At 40.1% G+C, this 21715-nt stretch overlaps 1 protein-coding gene across 9 annotated transcripts in view; it reads right to left on the bottom strand.

Annotated features, from left to right (window-relative positions):
* The window catches only part of UBR5 (ubiquitin protein ligase E3 component n-recognin 5), an 84887-nt gene extending 63846 nt beyond the window's left edge, over window positions 1-21041 (bottom strand). For 8 of the 9 annotated variants that reach the window (XM_079301381.1, XM_079301378.1, XM_079301379.1 and 5 more), the window contains exons 1-5: window positions 20701-21041; window positions 3512-3556; window positions 2964-3045; window positions 2715-2791; window positions 1800-1919 (exon numbers count right to left, since the gene is read on the bottom strand). In XM_079301381.1, coding sequence (XP_079157507.1) covers window positions 1800-1919; window positions 2715-2791; window positions 2964-3045; window positions 3512-3556; window positions 20701-20762 — 386 coding nt within the window. In that variant the 5' untranslated portion in view covers window positions 20763-21041. The remainder of the gene's footprint in view (window positions 1-1799; window positions 1920-2714; window positions 2792-2963; window positions 3046-3511; window positions 3557-20700) is intronic. The other variant, XM_079301382.1, reaches the window with a different exon arrangement.
* Between the last annotated feature and the right edge of the window lie 674 nt (window positions 21042-21715).

The raw sequence follows: 21715 nt of genomic DNA on the forward strand, positions 1-21715 counted from the left end.
TTCTAGCTAGCACACAGACAATGACAATGACAAGACAAAAAGCACTTCAATTAGGTCTTTAGGAAAAGTTTTGTCTCATGAGTTAGAAAGATAATTTAAAAAAAAAAGATACTATTGAAAACAGGAAAAAAAGAAAAAACCAAAGAATGTAACATTTTAAATAAAATGAACCACTTAAACTGTTCTAAAGATGGGAAGGTTGCTCAGAGGAAAAGAACAGGGATGATGGGACATAAAATTCTACCTACAGAGCAACTCTTAATTCAACTCTCTGCAGGGAGGTGTGGAGTTAAAGAAAAAGTTCTGTATTAGATATTAACACTTACTACAGATGCATTTTCTGCTTTAAGTTATAAACTATCAATGGCATCATTTAGATATCTAACAGTTAAAATCCTTTCTATTTGCATAATAACTTCAAATATTCCCTGCGTGTCCTAACCAGGTCCTGTTAAGGAGAATAAGGACACAGCCTTTGCTATAAAAGCTGTCTAAACCTAAAATAAATATTAACATAGAACAGAAATCTTTCAACTCATTTCTGTTCACCTACTAGTCTACCATATCTCTCCACTGTGCAGCAGCATGCTAGCAATTTTCCAAATCCAGTTATCTACTCTAATGGCTTCACAGTTTGAATGGTTTTAGATTCAATTTATTAAGATAATTATTCCCTCCATTTAACAGACTAGTTATAGTGCCTACTGTTAGTCTAGTAGTTCAGTGACTTTCAACTGCCTAATTCTGAGAATTCAAGAGAAGACATTAGGAACTCTTCAGGGTTGGTCTCTAAGATTCAAACAATTTTAACACATTATGCTTAGCTAAGAATAATGCAGAAAAAAATGTGTTACACATCCCACAGTAAGTTCTTAAACATGACAATACAAGTTTGTCTTTAAAATTTAACACATGGATTTTTAGGTTCAGATGCATAATGGTTTCATTAAAAAAATGGGAAGGTTATGGGTTATTTTTCATGCAACTAAGGCCCAAATTAGATTATTTATTTGGTAATAAAAACCAATAAATTTTCTGGAAATTCATGGAAAAGATGTAGTTCTCCCTCTTAACAAATCATTCATATGCAGAAACCACAGTTCTCCTTACTGCAGTTAGTAACCTTAGGAAGCAGCATAGTCAAGACTTGTCTTACAAAAACATGTAACAAAGAGATCAAAGTCATTATGGAATGAAAATTACCTTTCTATAAAAAGGGACACCATCAATTTTAAAGCTAATGACAAGAAATCTGTATCTATGAAGTACATTTTGTATATAGTACAATTTTAAAGGTTTTGAGAAAAATCTTTTCCAAATGTTCCTTTTGTATTACCATGTATAGGACCCCAGCTATCAACATACCACTCATGTCTTGGGGCAAGGGAGTGGAAGGAACAAAACAATGGAGCACATAATGAAGTTCTTCCTGCATAAATGCACACATTTCACTTTATGCTTCTAGCCTATCATGGTTTAAATTGATAGTGTCCCTCTAAAAGACTGCTTTCCAAAAATCAAGGAACTAAAAAAACATTCAAAAGAAGACAACACAGCCTAAACCAAGTTATTCTTCACACATATATGAAGAACTCTCTGTATCCTATGTGCTGATGGGTCACTTAAATGTCTGTTATTTTAACCAAGTCAATCAAGGTTTTTTTTTGTTAAATCCTACCTACACAACTGCTGTGATTATACGTTCCCTTAGACACACTGCATACAATTTATATATGTGTATACACATATACTCAAATATGGAACAAACAGATTGCAGCCTCAATCCTATCAAAACTTACCCAAGGGTGTTGCCTGCCAGTCTGCCCAGAGTTTCAGAACCAGACAGAAACCATGGGGAGTCACTAGTCCTGCCTGGCCTGGATGTCCTTCCTGCCCCTGAGCCACTGCTCAACTTTGAACTGAAAGTAAAAGATGGTAAATCAGTCACAAAACAATCCCAAATGGGTTAAGAACAAAACCTGGAATCCCAGGTTGAAATTCTCAGGGACTTAGTCTGGTAACATACCAGCTTAAGCAACACCCTTGGGGAATATTCCAAACTAATCTAACTGTATATTAAGAGAAAAAGAAAGTGGAAAGCATGCCTAACAGACCTCACATACATCAGTGATCCATAATAGCCCAGTTGCAAATACATATTAAGCTAATTAGTGATTTGAGTTAGCCACTGTGCTACGTTTTCCATTAGTGTATATGTACAAATTGTAATTAGCAGGTATTCTATCTGTAAACCTGAACCTGAGTATGCTAATTCAGTATTAAGTGGTTTAAATTGAAATGTGAACTGTTAATTAGTCCTATTGAGGGGGACTTACCTGGACTGAGGACCACAGGTCTAGAAAGTGAGCCTTGCCAGATGGGACCACTTTCAGAGAGGATTCTACATTTTAAGCTAAACAGTTCAACACAGCTTCTTTCTTAAGGATTATTTTTGGAGTATTTTTTTTCTTGAAGTTAAAGAGAGCCTGTCTCACTTCTTCTGGAACCACGAAACAGAATCACATGTACTATTTCTTCCTACACCAGTTTGTCAAGCTAGGCTGTTTGGCTGCATCACCATAACCATTGTGTGTCTACACAAAGTGTCCATTCCAAAATCTACTTTGAAAACAAACAAATAAGAACAAAACCAGAAAAGCAGCCAAGCTGCTTATCATATTCAAAAAATATCTTAGAAGAAAAGCATTTCTTACCCATCACTATTCTCAGGTTTACCCAATTCCAATCTGTCTGGTTGAACTGAAAAACCAATCCTGCAGACTCTACCATCCTGTATTTAGAACAAGAAAAGCAAGCGTTCAAAACTGAAGCATAACTCAAGTTTACCAAAAAAATTAAAACACAAGTCATCAGTCACAAAGACTGTTAATCAATTTAATGTTAGAATAACTAGTTTTAAGTATATGGTTTCAAGTTCATTATCTGAGATTTCAGCAACTTACCTCCAGAAGAAATGCAGCATGATTTGGTCCCACCACACACTGTTTAATAGTGGCCTGTTCCAATACATTCAAAGGCGGGTGGCTGAAAATAAAAAGTGAGAATTTACAGCATTTTAGAACTTTTGAAGTCTGAAAAAAGTTGTCCATGGAAAGAAAAATGTGCAGTGGTGGCTACCAATACAAAAAACTTTCAAAAATTATTAAACATGCATTAACTGAAGAACACAGCACATAAAAGGCAGGAAAAAGAACTTAAAACAATAGTTTTCACTTAATGTGATCAGCAATAAACAACAGGGTTTATACCTCACATTAAAAAGTCATTTAGTAATGAAGATTTTAATAATATAATTTATCATAACTGAGAACCTCACATTTTCTTCCTGTATTATCTGAACTGTATTATCTGAGTCACTTCTGAACTTCAGTATCAGTAGCATTGAGGATTTCTAAGGCTCTATCACTACAGTACAAACATCTGCTTCTTGTTGCTGTTAGAGAAATTGTACTTTCCTAAATGATTTACAGCAGCATGTGATGTGCCTTACCTGTTTAAATTATATTTGTTCAGCTTCTCTGAAACTTCCCTTAATCTGAAACAGAAAGAAATGAAGCTGTTACTTGATGACATACTCCACAGTCCCCCAACATCCACTCACACAGCATATTTATGATATTATGGGAACAACTTAGCACCACATTTTTTGAAATTTAATATAAATACTACTTGGTGCTGGGAATCTGTTTAAGGACTGGATAGTGCTCAGCTTCAAATAAAGTTTTTGTTTTGGAGGTTTTTTGCTTTGGAGTTTTATCCTTGCCACAGAACCAATGTTGCACTTCTGTGTGTTTTACAAGTCACTATCAAAAAACACTACTCTTTCCTTGTTACAACCATTTACAACTTCATGCTCAAAATAAACATATAGAGCAATGACCATGAACTGAAGATATACTTGTATTTCCTTGTATAAGCTTGAATACAGTATCACAGAGGAGAAAGGATTAATCTTCCAGGAAATCCAAGTATGTGGCATGTGAGAGCCAAAAACATGACAGTAAATTCCCCAAAACACAAAACACAGATTAACAAAAGCCAACAGCAAAAGAGAAAAAAAAAAAATTCTAACTAACAGAAGAAACAGTCCAGAGAAACACCACTATTTATAGGGTAATACAAAACATTACCTTTACTAAAGGTAAACAATGTTTCCAAAAGTTCAAAACACCAGAGCAGAAGCAAGGGCCAACTCACATACCACTGCTGCTTACAGGATATTGTGTCCAAAAGTGGAAAGCAACAGAGTAATTTCTAAAGTAATTTCTAATCCACTGAGGAAAGATCCTCTATGGACAGAAAAGACACTTGAGTACTATCAGGTAGGCACGTCAATCAAAGCCTGGGTTCCTTTCTTCTCAAAGGATGCAAGAAATCTGAAAAAGCCCCTAAAGAGTTTCCAATTATAGTCTGACTATTTGCTTTATATCAAGACATAAAATCAAGACAAATTCTGTAAAAATTATGCAAGGTCTACATAATTAAGATTAAAAAAACCTCATATTTGGTACCATGTTCCTCCTAGCATAAATCAGCAACACCATCTAAACCTAAAGACAGGCACACCAGCACCATTTCCCCCTGTTTGAATCCATGTCTTTAAATCCTTCATTTTTACTAGCTTCATTTCAGTTTCTACATACAAAGGACAACAGACTTCAGCTACTTGCAAACACTGAGCATGAGAAAGAAAACAGACTAGAGATCCAAACAGTGAAATCTTAACATTATCAACAGTGTTTAAAATATTTTCCTGAGGGAAAAAAATAAGGAAAAAAATCTCTAAGTCTGTTTGAGGAACAAGTATTTTATACTGATTGAAGTAACTTCCAAGCCCAAGAAGAAAGGAAGAGTGAAAAGACAGCAGGAATTGAATGTGTTTAGAATTGCCTTTTGCTATCCAAGCCAAGCTGCTGGTTTGTAAGTAGGCGATTTCACACTCCAAATTTCCAGCCACAACTACTTCACACAGGCCAAGAGTACATACACAGATAAGGTTTCTGTGAAGACAACCCACAAAAGCAAGAGAAACTTCCCATGCAATCTGTGCAAAAGGTACCCACAAGAGTGAACTATTGTGGGAGACTGTGGAATGAGCCCCAAGCTGAACAGCATAGACTCCACACTGTATCACATGGTTTGATACAGCAAGCAGGGATTGCTGCATGATATCTGACAGGTTAAACATCCCTCAAGTTCCATGCCTTGACTTTATCACCTAACAGTTTCCCACAGGAGTCCTGCACAGTTTCCCATTAACATTTCTCTCCTGGCAAGCATGAGTAATAATTACAGAATAGGAAAACCTATCTTTAAGCTCATTGCACTGCCTTTAAGAAAAGCTGACAGTAAAAAAAGCAGCACTTTATTGAAGATGGTTATTAGAATAGTCTATGAGCAACCTTTAAAGCTTCTTTTTCTGAGACTCGGTCACAAGACCAGACCACTACCAAAGAAACAGACGTATTTGGATTTGAAAAAAATCATCATATTCCTTTTATACCTGTAAAAATAATGAAGTCATAGGAAAGAAATATGCTCAGAAAGCAAAGACTCAAATAGGCAATGAATCCATGAGTAACATCAATCTCAAGAGAGTAGATCTATCTGCAACAAGCACAGGCTAAAAGAGATCTAACCTTGCTGAAGAGAGGCTGCTGTCAATCTTTAACAGGAGGGAACAGACAAAGCTATAAACAGCAATGCTTAAAGTAATAAACTCTTCCATAGAAAGAAAAAAAAAAATTAAAACTATCAGATGCCTCAATCATCTCATATAGAAACACTGTAACAGCAAAATTAACAAGTACTGCTCACAAGCTCCTGTAAATCCATGAGGAATTGAATTTGGTGGGGAACATCATTGAAGTTGTTCCTTGCTGGGCTGCTGGTTCCACCCTCATTCCTCCCCTTTCCTGTGCTGGCACCAGCATCCACATGAACACCAATCACAAAACCAAACCACCAGGAAAACAAGAACAAAGCAGAAACATGTGTTTGTATACTCTGTATGGAGAGTCTCTCTGTGCAAATAAAAACCTGAAATAATTTCCTGCAGCAATCTAAGCCTTTCTACCTGCACAGTTGCAGGGTATTGCACCACTGACCCTCTGAAGGGAAAACCTTATTTAAAATCAGGTTAATTTTAATAATACAGTGCAGTAATTTCAACTGATGGTGCTCTGGAGGAAGAGCAGAGATGATTTAGTCAATTCTCACATCAAGGTTAACATTTTCACAAAGACCTTTCTGTGGTAAATGAAATCTCCAATATAAATGCCTTGACAGACTACACTTCAAAAAGTTCTAATTAAAAGCAATTAAACTATTTCAAAGGACTAATTAAGAAGAAACAAGTATTTTCATCACAAACATTTTTGAAGAAATGCACTAGCTGGCAACAGTTTTAGAGAAAAAGTTTAGTGATGATAGCTCCTGCATCAAGACACACATTCTTTAAATATTATTACTGAAATTAATCCAAAAGTAGTTGTGAGGAAAACAAAGTCAGTTTCGCCAAGCCAAGTAGGGATTTCTTTAATTTCAAGTTTTGCAGCTCCAATTTCTAGCCTCTAGAAACTGATCAGAATAGAAGGGATCTGTGCTCACACTAAACAAGCAAAAAGGCTCTATGTCAGGACTACCACAGCTCAGATTTCCAACATGGCACTTTTATTCATCACAGGACATTATTTTTCTCAGAGATTTCTGTTTCCAGATAAGTTTATCTCAGGACCCATCCTCCCACCACATCTTGCTTTATAAAAGCAGGTTAGGCTCAAAAATTCAGAAGAGTTACAGAGAAACTCCATTTCAAAAAACAACCAAATAAGAAAAACATAAATCAGCCAAACAAAAAACCACACAGGCACACACAAAAATCACCAAACAAACCAAAAACCCCACACCCCAAACTTCTAAAACCCTCAAAACCAGCTTGGTATGATTAACAATTTCAAGTAAGGAAATAAGAAATAAATCTACTTCAGGCCTGGTAGACTTTTCTAGATGATCAGGTCTCTTTAAGACAACTTAATATGTCAATGAAGTCTGTAAGCCAAAAAATATGAGACTTCCACACCAGAGCAGACAAAAGCATACAAGTATACTTCTAGTATACTAGTATTTCACTAAAATGCTTTTCCAGGGAAAGGTTAATACTAATACTAATCAAAATAACAAGCAGATATCCAAGGGGACACACCCACATGACACAATCCGTGTAAGCACTAGAGAACAGTATTACATACCTATCAACATTTAAAAGGTAAATACAACCTTCATTCCTGTCCCCCAGCTGAGATCCTGAAGAGCTCTGAGCACAGCAGCCAGACCCAAGGAACCACCTATGTGGCCAGTTTACAGGTTTTGACCCAGCAGAGCTGCACATTCTCCAGATCAAAGACCTCTTACACCTTTGAATCACATAGAAATGAGATCCTGTGCCTCTCTATCAGTGTCATGAAAACAGAGTCTCAGAAATGCAGAAAATGGACACCAATGAAAAGCTTAAGCAAATACATGATCTTTGTTTCCTAATCCCAGGATAACTTAGACATGAGATGCTGTCATTGATGTAAAGTCACACCCAGCTATTTTCTGTGCCACAATACAGCATACAAAAGGAACCTGCCCCAACTGCCATCTCAAACATTAGAGGGAAGCTTCCAAGGAGACAGCCTTCCACACTTTTCTCCTACTGGAATAAATGAAAATATAGTGTGTGCTTTAAGTCATTCTGGGTAGAAAGCGGGGGAGAATCCATAAAAACGTATGCTAAAGTACCACACAAAAGCAGGCAATAAAGTTACCTGTAGAAAATAAGGTAACGCACACAAGAAAAAAAAATTAAAAAAAGGAATTTCAAGCACAAGTACAAAATGACAGGCTCTAAGGTAACCAACACTACTCAGCAGGGTAGTGGGATAATGTATTTAGACTGTAATACACAGATCACTGAAATGAACTAGATGACAAAGAAACCCATTGCTCCACTCAGTCAGTAATCAGGAGAACCATGGCTTACACTGTGTCCTCTCCACATTTCAAGAATTAAAAATTTGGTTATTACATACTAAACCAACAGCTACAGCTCAGGAAATCCCCAAGCTGCAAATTCTTGAAGCTGGAAAAGCATCACTGTATGTTTGCCCTATTCTAACACTGTTCTGTTAATCTAGCACTGGTCTCTGCCACAAACAGGAGGAAAATAAGTAGGACTTCTTGTCTGACTTGAACAGCTGTTCTTGTCTTTCATGGTATCAGCCAACACAGGTTAACTGAACATGGCTCCCAAACTTTATTTCCCATTTTGTGGGATTATCAGTTTGGTTGATGAAGGTAGTTCTGATCACTTAATAGTTCTCTCTGGAACACTGTGCTGAAGCTGCAATCTGCAGTAGAATGCTAATATGGCAAAGATCAAACAAATTCATGTCCTGAAAACAGCTTTCTGTCACTGAAAATTTTTCAGGTAATACAGTGATTGCAGAATTAAAATTCTCTTAACAACAGACCATTACTATTTCATGATATAACAACACCGATGTAGATAGTAACCTAAGCTGGGTATAAGAGCCCACAAGAAAGTTAAAGCATAACAAGAAAAAAATATCAAAAACAGGGCATGTATTTTACTTCTAGTTTTAAGGGAAAAAAAAAAAGCAGATTTCATATCACTGTATAGAAGAACAAGGGGAGAGCAGTGTATACTGCCTAGCAAGGCATACGGTGCTGTGTTCCATAAAATCCACAGAGAAGCTGTTGATGCTCAGACTGGATGAGTGAGGTGAACCAAAAACTGTTTGAACATCTGGGTCCAGAGAGTGATTAGTATCACAAGGCTGCAGGCCAGTGACAAGCTGTGTGCCCCAGGGGTCAATACTGGGTCCAATCCTGCTCAATATCCTCATTAACAATCCAGATGATGGGACAGTGAGTACCCTCAGCAAGTTTGCTGATAACACCCAACTGAAAGGACTGGTGGATATGCTGGATGTCACTGCCATCCAGAGCAGAGCAACCTCGTGACAAGCTAGGGGATGCAAGGCACAAACCCCTGCACCTCAGCAGGAACAATCACATGCACAAGAACAACCACATGCTAGAGACTGTCCAGCTGGAGAACAGTGTGGCAGGAAAGGACCTGGAAGTCCTGGTGACCACCAGGTTGAACATGAGCCAACATGCATTGCAGCAAAGAATATAAACAGCATTCTGGCTGCAATAGAGTATTGCCAGCACGCTGAGGCAGACAATCCTTCTCTTTATTCAGCACTCATGAGGCCACATCTGGAGATCTGGGCTCCCCACTACAAGAGCAACATGAGCATACTGGACCGAGTCTAGCAAAGGGACTAAAATGACTAAGGGACTAGAGCATCTGTCACAAGAGGAAAGGCTGAGCGAGTTGGGACTCCAGCCTAGGGAAAAGAAAGCTCTGAGGGGATCTTATCAACCTATGTGAACATCTAAAGCAAGGGCAGTAAAGGGGACAGAGTCAGACTCTTTCCAGTGGCACCCACTGACAGGACCAGAGGCAGCAGACACACACCAAAACACAGGAGGTTCTGTCTGAACATCAGGAAACACTTTCTTTGCTCTGAGGGTGACCAATTACACAGGGTGCTCTGGGAGACTGTAGAATCTCAACCCCTGAGAGTTATTGAAAAGCCATCTGAACACAGTCCTGGGCAACCAGCTGCAGATGGCTCTGCCTGGGAATGGGATCAGATGACATCCAGAGGTCCCTTCAACCTCAGCCATTCTGCAATTGATATTGAGGACTTCACGCTTTCAGGATGTGATCTCCACACATTTGACTTGAATACACAACAGCAAAAGGAGGGGATTTGACATTGAAAAGCTAGAAACTCATGTTTTGCTCTATAGAATCCTCCTAAGGTCAGTGGCACAGGAAAAAAAGTTATACCAGTGAGTCAGGAAAGTGTCAAAGAGATACACATTCAGAAAAAAAAAAAAAAAAAACAAAAAAAAAAACCCATGGGTACTTAAATATCCAGCTGGAAGTACTCTATTTCTTTAGCAGGAGCAGCAAGATCAGGGGCAGACACCTGTAGAATTTGTGAAATGCTTTTAACTAGCAAAGAATTCTTAAGCTGGGCAACTGGTTCCTCTAGCTCAGAATCTACTTACACCCTTTCTTCTGATTCAAGTTACACTGAAAATATCCCCCACTGAATAAAAATAAAACCCAGAACCATAACCCCACACCAGAGTGCAGAGATGGCCATAGCTTAGCTCAAGAGGAATACAAAGTCAATCATGCTTTTTAAGTAAGCAAACACTCATAAGCTACAACACAGCATGGCCCTTTTTCTGAAAAAAAAGTTTTAGTTAACAGTCTGAATACAAACAAGAAATTACAAATGGGATGATCCTGCCCCAGAGGAGTTACAGCATGCCTATATGTCCACATTATCTAGAGGATTTGGTAGTAAAGTAGACATACAGCTACAAGTTGCCTAAATACCTTGTGCTGCTTCTGGGGGGAAAAAAGAAATATAAACTACAGGAGAAGCAGTCAGACTCGTTCTGAGTCCCTTCTATGGCAGCAGATTTCCAAAAGTATAGTTTGCAAATCCAGACAGAAATCTGTTCTCTGGTGCAGACTCTGTTCAACTGCACCAAGTCCTTGCAGCTGTTTTGTTCAACATATAGCAGAAGGCAGTTTCTTTAGCCAGAACACAACAGCTAAACAACTGGATCACCCAACTCAGCTGGGTGAGTTCTGAACCTTAAAACAATTAAAGTTGTAAGCTATTTAACTATCCATCGTTTTAGGAAGTAAATCCTCTTGTGATAATAAAACATGAATAATGGGAATTTAGAACCCCATGGTTCTAAGTTCAAGGATACTTGAAAAATACACATATGATAATAGCATGAGCAGTGTTACTACACTGAACAACAAACAAATGCCAGCTATCAAAATACAGCTAGAAAGTTGTACACTTGTTCAACTAAAATGAGTGAAAATCAAAAGGCCCCATTAAGGCAAAGAAAGAAAAAAAACCAACTATTTTTACAGCCAGAACATTGATGTAGTGATTCCATTAAAAAAATGCTATCAAAATAAAAATCCAGTCACTGAAAATCATAGAATCCTTTTGTGTCCCATTGTGATAAGATTGTTAATGCTCTTTCAGGAGTTCATTATGAGGCACCAGGGAGGCTGTGAATTTACCAGCACACCACCCTAAAGCCTGGAGAGGCAGGTTCTGGGCCCAGCTGAGGCTACTGTGGGAACCCAAATCATCTCTTAACCATTTTCTTTTGCTCTAAGCTTTTGGGAACTGTGACCACTTTGTGCAAAGTTAGAAAACAGCCTTTGATTAGAGCATTCAAATGCTATAAAAATATTTTCAAAAGTGAGAATGGCTACATTATTAAATACTTTGTGTCTTGACTATAGAAAAGCAACTGTATGTTTTGTACATGTGATTTTATTTAAAACAAAGCACAAACAAGAACTGAATTCTAATTGCTTTGCTATTAAGTCTAATGACCTTATTCTCATTCTGAATTAGTTTTAGCAACAGGGAAAGATCACTTAGCATGTCCAGTCCTTTACTTGCCAATTCTCCAATTCCAAGCCTTGAAGTATTCAACAAAGACTCTGACATCACAGTGTTATCTGCATGTCACTTTTTCAAACTTGCTAAAAACTGCCTTTTAAATGCCAGACCTTCTCCACACACTGCTCTGTCTTCCACTGAAAAACACATCTTCAAAACCTTTCTCTCAGACACTGCATCTTTGATTCAGGCAAGAATGGACTGAGGCCTGGCATAAAGAACAGGGAGCAAGCACCACGCCAGAAAAACAAGCAGCCAAATCGCTTTGTCCAATGCACAGTGCAGGCAAAATAACTGAAAGGAAACCCCAGCTTCTGCAGTGCACAGCTCATCCCAGAAAAAAAATCCTTTTTTCCATCTGTCTGCACCCCAGCCATGAAACTCCAGGTGCTTCCCTCAGTGCAACCAGTGTTTTGGTTCCCCTAGAAGAACTCATGAAGCAGCACATTGAGTACCTCCTGCATCATATCTTGCCTAGGGCCATATTATTTCAGGTAACAGTCTTGCCAGATATAGATTCTGCACCACAAGAGAAAGAAAACAACTTAAAAAACAACTTCCAGCAAAAACAGCCTGTTAGTCCCCAGCCCTCCCATGAGGAGCAGGGCACTCCATGCCAGATTACCTTCTGCCTACCCAATCTGCCCCACAATGACAAGATGTTATGATTCATATCATTTGAAGGTTTAATTAACTATCTTTAAATAGGTGCTCTAGAGACAGACACATTTTGTCAAAGTCAGTGAATTGTGTTTACAATGACTTTAAAAATGGAAAATGAGAAAAGAAAAACTGCTGTTAATAATATACTGTGGTCAAGCCTAAAGGAAAGAGTTCCAACAACCTAAGAAAGATCTTCATTAAAGATCAGACAACAACAACTCACACTAAAAAGTATGAAATGGATTAAAAGCCATAAATTCTCTTCAGAAGAACACATCTTGATATTTACTGGAGTGAGAGAAAAAAATGCAGCTCTGATAATTTTCAGGCTGGATAGAGAATAGCAAAAGTTTCAAACCATAAATGAAAGAGTAAATACAGAGCCATATTTAAGAAAATTAATTTTGCAAAATTAACAAGAAATTAAAATGACATCATCCTTACTGAAGGAAGTGACAAACTTCAATGGCTTCAAACAACAACAGAGTAAGGTGTACATTCAATTTTATTCCCATAGGCAAATACTTATTCTCCAGTTAAGTTTTTGCAAAAAAAAGCTGGAGCACAAACATTTGTCTATATTAAGTCCATGTCAGACTCCACACTGATATCCAGAGAAATTACAATTTTCAGTAAAATCCAGAGATCTCAATCAAGATTCATTTCACTGTATCACAACTTCCTACACATACAGAGAAATAATACACCCTAAAGGTGAAAAAAAAGATGAGAGTGTGAGAAAACATAATAGATAACAGAGAATGAAGCACAATGAAAGGTGGTAAGCAAATTTTAAAAGTGCTGTTTTATCACAGGTTTGGATTAAAGTAACCAACTACTACTTCTATGGCACATAGGGGAAAAAAAAAGGCAAAATTAGCATCCAGCTTAACCAGAGATGATGGCAAACACCAGCAAGACCTGGGTACAGAGCTGCAGGGGTATAATCACCCTCAGCTCTTCAAGACATTTTGAACTGATCCATTTGACAAACAAAAAAACACACTCTCTTGAATGTGGATTATTTTTTGGGCTGTTTTTGCTGAAGACAAATTTTGTAAGATTACTGAAGTCTCCAGCAGCATTGGTACTTTCATCTGCTCATTACACTACTGTTGTCACAAATTAAACTGGCAGACTTCATGGCTGGCAATAAAACAACAACCATAGCAAGAAATCCCAACACAGCTAATGTCCAAAATACTACTAATCATGGAAATATTTTCAAAGTTTTTTATTCTGTACCATTCAATAAAATATCATAATGTAAAAAATAAATCAGAAAGATGAGACCAAAGTATCCTCAGGCATCTTTTCTGATAAAAGGCAGTAACCAGTTTAATGATGAAAAGCCATCCAAAACAACATTACAGAAAATACACATTTCATCCCCACTGTGGATATAAGCAATTTGAGAAATCATCACAACAGCAGCTGGCTTGAGATTACAAAAACTAGCCACTAAGACAAATCATAAGACACTACACGAAAAATCATTTTCAGAACTGCTACAAATAATCAAGTTGGGATGGTAAATATTCACTGTACCAACATGGATTGCTGCTGTAAAACACAATGCACTTTCAAGTAGAGCAGCTAGGATTTGCTGAAAGACTTGGTGAAGCATATTTAGTATGAGAAATTCCCCTGACAAGTGCTGGGTGTAGCAGTGAGACTTGTGAGCAAAGACAGCAAGTTTAATGGTTACATCACTCCTCACCTGGAACCAAACTGGCAGTTTTATGTAAATGCAGACCAGTGCTCCCATCTTAAACCTTTCTATTTAAGTTTATAGTACATTTCAACTGTTTAGAACTGTCACACTTTTTACCTTTGTATCAGTGAGTATGTGTTCTCTCATATAAAATAAAAAATTTCTTTAAAAAGGAGCAAAATACTAATTTCCCTAGAGGGGAAGGGTAAGAGAAAAGAAAGCAGTCTTGGTGAACTGCATTTTTTAAGCACAGAAAGACTTTTAGAAATAGAGCATAGAGTTTATTGTCAAAATAGTTCTATGCCAGAAAGAGCAAATAAGATCTGAAGTCCAGATAATTATTCCTGTAATAGAGTAACTAATGCTGTGTCATCCTCACTTATATTGTCAGACTTAAGGTTTTGGACAAAATACATGTGTGGACTGTGAAAATTAGATTTGCACATTTATTTCAACATCTTTTTTCTGCAAACTGTCCCTCTCAATTTAAAATCCTCTAACTACTGCAACCAGGCCTTGTCTTCAGATTTTCTCTGGGGCACATACAGAGACCAGCTACTGCAGTCTCCTATGTGAAGTTGTTTCTAAGAGCCAAATCCTTGGTGGACTTCAATTAATTCAAGGTGAAAAACATGTTTGTACAACTGAAAAGCACAAGTACTTTTTTTTGTGTATGATTTCTTCCTGCATAAATGGCTGCTGATGAAGAGAAAGACAAAACAGCAATTTGTACACTAAGCTTCTTGCAAATTTAACTGCAAATTAGATAGCTGCTAGTGTAATCACTAAAATAAAATACCTTAAACCCCCTTCTCTTCTTCATACGAGTTTCAAATACATAATACCACCTGTTTAAATCACAAATGATTAACTGTGACCGAACTGTGAGAAAGCAGCCATAACATAGTGCAGTTTGCCAAGCTGATGTACATCCTTGGTTGTTTTTCCTCGTGTCAAGGCATCCTTCATGTCAATATAACTGTGTACTGCATAGTTATCTACTTTAGATAGTTTAAGAAAGAAACTGTTATACTTTTCACATCTATTTTTTGGCTGAATCACAAATTTGACAAACATCCTACATGGCAATCAGAATATTTCATAAATAAATACCTCACCAAAAATTACCTCAAATGTATGTTATTGTTTGTAGTTTTTAACTTTTACAAATATTTAGTGCATAAATGTTAACTGATACCTTACTGTTCTCAGAATTAAAAATGTTGTTCTCTGACAGCTTTGATTTGCAGTGCCAAGCTTAAAATACAGCTGTTAAATCTTAGTCCATTAGTCTTACTTTATCATTGGTCCAACAAATATGCTCAAACCTTACATGTGATTTGAGAAGGAAAAGGGAAGCAACATTTGTGGCCCAATTACTATTTTACTAAATTCCTCGTGACAGGTCACAACTACTCTCAGCCCAGATCACATTCACAGTACAGTTTCACATTACAGTAGCCAAAATAAACCTGCTGCTTTCAAAATGGAAGGAACTCAACCCTGCTTCCTCTTCCCTGTTCTTCACTACCAACCCTCCCTCCTGCAGCACTTTTTAAAATATTCTGATGTGCACCCAACAAGGAGATAAACCATTTCAATTTCCTAATGCACTAGATAATATTTACTTCATTTTACTAGGGCTATCTTTATATCATTTTAGCAAGTTAAGTCAGTTTCCTATGGATCAGAAACTTACAGTTAGTGCAACGAAAGAGGCAGGGAAAACAAACCTCCGCCTTCCGAAGAGAGCAATTACTTTGACTTACAACATCTCAGGAAAGTTTCAGCAAGAACATTCACAGACCATTACATATGTACTGTCTCAAAAGCAGCATCTGGGGCATAGCAAGCAACTGTAACCAGAAGAGGACCCAGAGCAAAGTCCAAAAAGGCCTGGAATACCAGCCTATGTAAAAGTAACCTTCCACATCCAACCAGACATGAAATAACATTGTAACTTCTGATGTGTAACTTCCCAAAGTATTGTTCTTAAGTAACAATACTAAGATCAAATTTTAATGCATTGCTGCATGCATTAATCCTATAACAGTCTATATTACCATAGTGGTGGTGCAAATCTTTTGAGGCAGCCAAACCTTTTTCTTTTTAAAAAAGTGTTTCCAACTAGGAGTCTGATGATAATGCAATAATAACCACTCCCTCCTTCTCTTCTGAAAGAGGTCAATCTAAATTTGGCTGTGCTTTCAATAAATTAATCCTAAAATCACATCCAACACTTTGCCCACTACTAAAGTTTATCAAGCATCCGTAACTCAGGAAATTCAAATATTGTATCAATTATGTCTTCCCAGTAATTAAACCACCTACTCCTGTTTGAAGCAGGCTACCTGCACTTTTGCTAAAGTAGATTAGGAAGAGTTTAAAGCACACCAAAATAAATCACTTAAGCTAAAAGTCCTGTATTATCTGCACAAAACTTGCAGATTCTCTATTTAAGAACGCATCAGTCAATCCCCTCTTTTCCCCACCTTGGGGCAGACATGCAGATCAGACACAAGTAACAGCAGAGGAGTTTGTGCTCAGGCTGCTTTCCTCTACACAAGAGGCCAGGTACCCTCCCAGCAGGCCTGTCGACAGAGCAGAGCGGGTTCAGGGGGTGCATTATCACTGTAACATGAACACTTGCCTTATCAGGAGCTCTCTCCTCCTCCCTGTGCGCGGCTGCTGCAGATGTGTGGGGCCAGGACACCAGCTCCACATCCCTGCTGGCTCCCTGCACAGCCACACCACACCCTAAACCAGCTCCTTCCAGCAACATCTGCTTGAGATTTTTAACAGATTTGCTCATCAGTAAATGCAAGGGGGGGTGGCGTTTGCCAGAGTAGCAGCCACATATCCACTGATCACTTGCACAGTGCCTTAAATTTATGTGCAGATTCAAAACGTAAGTTCTTGCTAGCTTGTTTTTTTTTCCCACATAGATTGATTATCAGAGAGTGCAAACAATGCAGGCAATGCAAAGTACACAACTTAAATTTTCAGTTCAGACACAGCCTAAAGTAAGTAACATTCAAATAACAGAGACAGGAACCGAATGTATTATTAAGGGAAAACAAAGTCACGTAAAGAACAAGATCATCCTTTCTTCCCCCAAAGCTGACTCTACACACAGACTCAGTGAAGCTTCAAATTAACTTTTCTCAGGTGTGCTACTGGCTTCAAAGATGTTACTGCCAGAAAACTTACTACATGACACTTCTAAACACTCATATTCAGAATACCCTCTATTTAACCAAATTCATTACATCTCATCTTCTGGAGGAGAGAAAAGACCACATTAACATTACTCTATGCTAGGACATAAACAATTTAGCTGAAAAGAATTTTCTCAGTACAAGGTAAAAACAAAGTCAAATCTTTGAGATTAATCCTGTCCCTGAAGGTTAGTTCATGTATGGAAAGCCATTTATGTAAGGTGAAAGACTCCCCTTCTTCCCAGAGCAGCAAGTTAAACTGCTCCTGTGGGGTTTCATAACAGCCAAGAAAAGGCTATTTGTCATGGTTACACCCACTTCCTAACCCAATATAAAATTAAGAAATATACTTAAGAATTTACTAAGATTAACTTATCTATGAAACTGTGTCAAACTTCCTTCACAAAGCACGAAGTCTCCAACCCCTAAAGAGGTGGATAACCAACAAAATATACTTAACCTAAAATATGCTCATTGCAAGAGAAGCTGGACATTTCTTTTTCAAATATTAAAGCCATTAATTATTTACATCCCAAATACCCTATGGAGTTGTTTCTCAAACTGCAAGCCATACGGAATTTTTCTCCCATTAAACTGCTCAAACTCAGTTTGCAAACAAATTGCTTGGGAAAGAAATTCCAAGTTACCTATCTTCCTTAATAAATTTACCAGAAAAACCTCAATTACCTCAGTTCATCCTAAACAAAAGCTTAGCCTAGTATCCATTTTAAAAGATGAATCCTAATACAACTACAAAATTAAGTATGACCTTGTCCTCTGTGAACTCCCAGCTCCCAGACATCTGAGTGAAGAAGTTAACACTCTTTTAGCTTATTTGAGAGACAACTAATAATTACCATCAAGGTACAATATTAACCTACATTTTCAAAAACACTAGCTAAGAAGTATTTTCTGATGGTGAATAGATGTGTTAAGGAGTCCTCTGATTATCTGTGGTTCTCTTTTCTTTGAGGTTGTTTTACCATTCTCACAGTTGGTGCATGAGTAAGTGTGATAACAAATTATACAGAAAACCTAACAGTTCTGTAGAACAGAATGACAGAAAATGCACCAAACCAAGCTAGAAAAAACTACTTCCTCACATTTTCTTGACTACTTAAGAACAGAGCAATACTTCAGGACAAAGATGGTTTCCAAAAACACTTCACTGCCTTCACATATCACACTGGTTATTAAGCAAAATGTATCAAATACTTGATTACAAACATTCAACAGTGTTCTGTATCCTGAACACACAGGGAGTGCACTAATAAATGCCTTGTGTTTCAAGTGATTACTCCTTAGATGCAGGACAGAAATCCATAACTGAAAGCACACAATGCAGTATTATGATTGCAAAATCTGATTTGAGAAACAACTATCATTCAGAATACAGACAGAAAAAAGCCCTGACTGACCAATGACTGCAGCACAGACTCAAAAAAGCCTATAAAGTGAGAGAGGAAAGAGGAGAGACACGAGATGTTCCAAGATCCTAACTTCTATGAATATGTGTATGGTAATTTATTAAGCTATCTAGATCATGATCTACACTGACAGAATAGTAATAAGCAGTAATACTACTGACAAAATTGAACTAGCATTTCCAGCACATATGTGTGTGCCTCAACCCTAATTATGAATCATTCTGATTTCACTGCATTACAAGTTCTGATACACAGCTACTGCACTTTTAGTAAAATTACATTTATGAAGTCGAAATTTCTAACTTGCAGCTCAGATCAAGGAGTCACTAGATTTTTCAGAATAGTCACTACTTAACAGCACTTCTGCAGTTTTCTCCATACATTGATTAACACACATTTTGAAGCTTCCTGTATCAAATAGTAGTTGCAAAAGCTGCTGCTGTGGTAAGAAGAAAAATATTTAAAAGACGAGTAAGCATTTTGAAGACTGAAAGGGACTCATATTTTATATCAATATGTCAACAGAAGAGGTAACATTAAAAAAAAAAAAACAGATGAGCTCTCTCACTTGAAGCAAAGCGTGGTAATTACATGATAAATGTTTTCTTAGGGCCTATCAACATAAAAAGAAAAAGAAAAGAAAACCCACTGGGGTCCTTCCAAGTTCAAAGCCCTACTAGATCTTACTCCAAACCAAAACAGTGCAAACAATAAGTGGAAGAACTCCTAGAACAGCATCATCTCTCAGTTTGTCACTTTAAAGGAGGATGGTCTATGCCAAATTTGAATGTAGTACCTATGGAGAAAGCAAATCGATCCCACAGGAATGGCTAGGCCTCCTAGGAAACAGAATTCTGTAAAACATATTATCAGGCTAAGGGAAAAAAACACTCCACACTAACACACTTCAGGATTTGAATCTGTTTTATCTTTTCTTTACCCTGTGTAAGCATATAGATTATGTAGTTATACAGAAATTCTGTCCTCAAAACTACTTATTTTCTTCATCATACACTCTCAAACCTCACCTGTTTCAAGAGGCATCTCAGCAAAGACTGGTCTAGGGAAAATGACCTAACTACAAATAACTCTGAAGTGAGTTGGACCCTGACCTACTGGTAGTATCAAAACCAGAAGAGTATAAACAAGAGTTTATGCTTTTAAAGACTTAAAAATATTCAGACGTTGTTGAGAATCCTTAAATAACATTTATCTTTAATGCAAATCACTTTAGGTTTCTAACCGGTGATGATTAAATATTGCGATTTATTCACACATAAATTTGTGAGAAATCAAAGACGAACTTACTTATTTTTAAGAATTCCTATATAAAAGAAGAGAAGTAAAATTTGAAAGCTATTACACTCACCATTAGCAATTGCTACAGAAAAAATATTTGACAGCCACACAGAACTGTCAAATACACGTCAAGCAATGAAGAAAATTTGGTCCACAGATTCATTTTCTCTCCAAGCACTCCAGTTTCTCCCCAGCCTGCAATCTCTCTCCCCCAATCCTACATAAAGTTATTTGCGTGGTTTCCAGGCTGGCAGCTGTCATGCCCATCTCAGCCAAGCCGCACTCTATCAGTGATTCGGAGATCGCGCCTCCTTTTGTACCCAGCACCCGGTGCGTGAGCAGGGCAAGGCAGCGCACACCGGCGCAGCGTGTGACAGCGCTGCCGCCTTTATCCCCGCTCCCGTCATTCTCTCTCGCACACCGCGATCCCCCACCCGCATTGTCTGCCGCGCTCCGTCCCTGACTGATCCGGCCACGTTCTCGCTCCTCCGCCAGGGATCCCCGGGAACCCCCTTCCCGGGCCGGCCGCCGGGGTTTCCCCGGCCGGCCGGAGCCCGCGCGGGCCCGCGGCGAAGGTCGCGGCCCCGAGCGCGGCGCGGGGCGCAGTTGGCGGCGGCGGCGGCGGCCGGGAGAGGCCGCTCGGAGCGGGACGCGCCGGGAGCCGGCGGCACCGCGGCCCGGCGGGGGGGGTCGGGCCGGCCCCGCCGCCCCGGGGCCCCTCCCCTCGCCCCCGGGGGGCCCCTCCCTCCGCCCCCCCTCACCGGTCGTTGAGCTGGTCCTCGGTGCCCGGCAGCGGGTGCACCACGAAGTGGATCGAGGTCATGTTCCGCGCCGGTGCTTCCCCCGGCGCGGCGGGAGGCGGGCGGGCGGGGGCCGGGTACACAATGGGGGCGGCGGGGGAGGGGGCTCTCGGCCTCCGTCCCTCCCCCGGGGTGGTTCGGGGCCGCCCGGCGGAGTCTCGGGCTCTCGGCGGCCGCGGCGCTGCGGGCGCGGGGCGGGGCGGAACGGCCGCAACGGCGCCGCTCGGAGCTGGGCCCGCGCCGCGCTCACGCACGCGCCGCCATCTTGGCTTCCAGCGGGCCCTTCTCCCTCCCCCCTCCCCCGCCCTCCGTGCGCCGCGACAGGGAAGGGGCGGGGCGTGACCGGCGCGCGCGGCGGCGCGCGTGCAAGCCTCGTGCTGACTGGCGCGCGCGGCTCCCTCCCCTGCCACTAAGCGCGCCACCGATTGGCCCGGCGCGCCGCCCTCGCGGCGGGGCGCGATGACGTCATTGCGCGAGAGGGACGTAAAGGACCACGTGCCTCCCCCGGTTCTCCTTTTCCCCCCCCCGGCCCAGAGCGGCTCGGCGGCGGGCGGCGCGCGCGGCTTCCCCTGAGGCGCGGGGCGGGAGCGGAGCCGCTTCCTCTTGGCCGGAGCGGCTGCGGGAGGAAGCGGGGGCGGCGGTGTGCGAGGCCTCCGTGTGCTGCTCACCAGGGGCCCCCTCGGGGGGGGACAGGGATTTCCCCCCCCATGCCCGCAGGTGCTTCCAGACCAGCACCCGTCGGCACCCTCTCTCCGCCGCCGGTGCGGGCTCTGTCCTTTCCAGTTGCGAGTCTAGTCAGCCCTCCCTGCAGCAGACGGGATTTTTCCATTTTTTAGGGAGGCTCCCAGAGTTATTCGGGTTGGAAGGGCCCTCTGGAGATGATCCAGCCCCTCTGCCAAGGCAGGGTCAGCTGGAGCAGGTGACACAGGACCGTGTTCAGAGGGGGAGCCGCATCCCTGGGCAGCCTGTTCAGTGC

The sequence above is a fragment of the Erithacus rubecula genome, assembly GCF_903797595.1.
Source record: "Erithacus rubecula genome assembly, chromosome: 3".
Classification (NCBI taxonomy): domain Eukaryota; kingdom Metazoa; phylum Chordata; class Aves; order Passeriformes; family Muscicapidae; genus Erithacus; species Erithacus rubecula.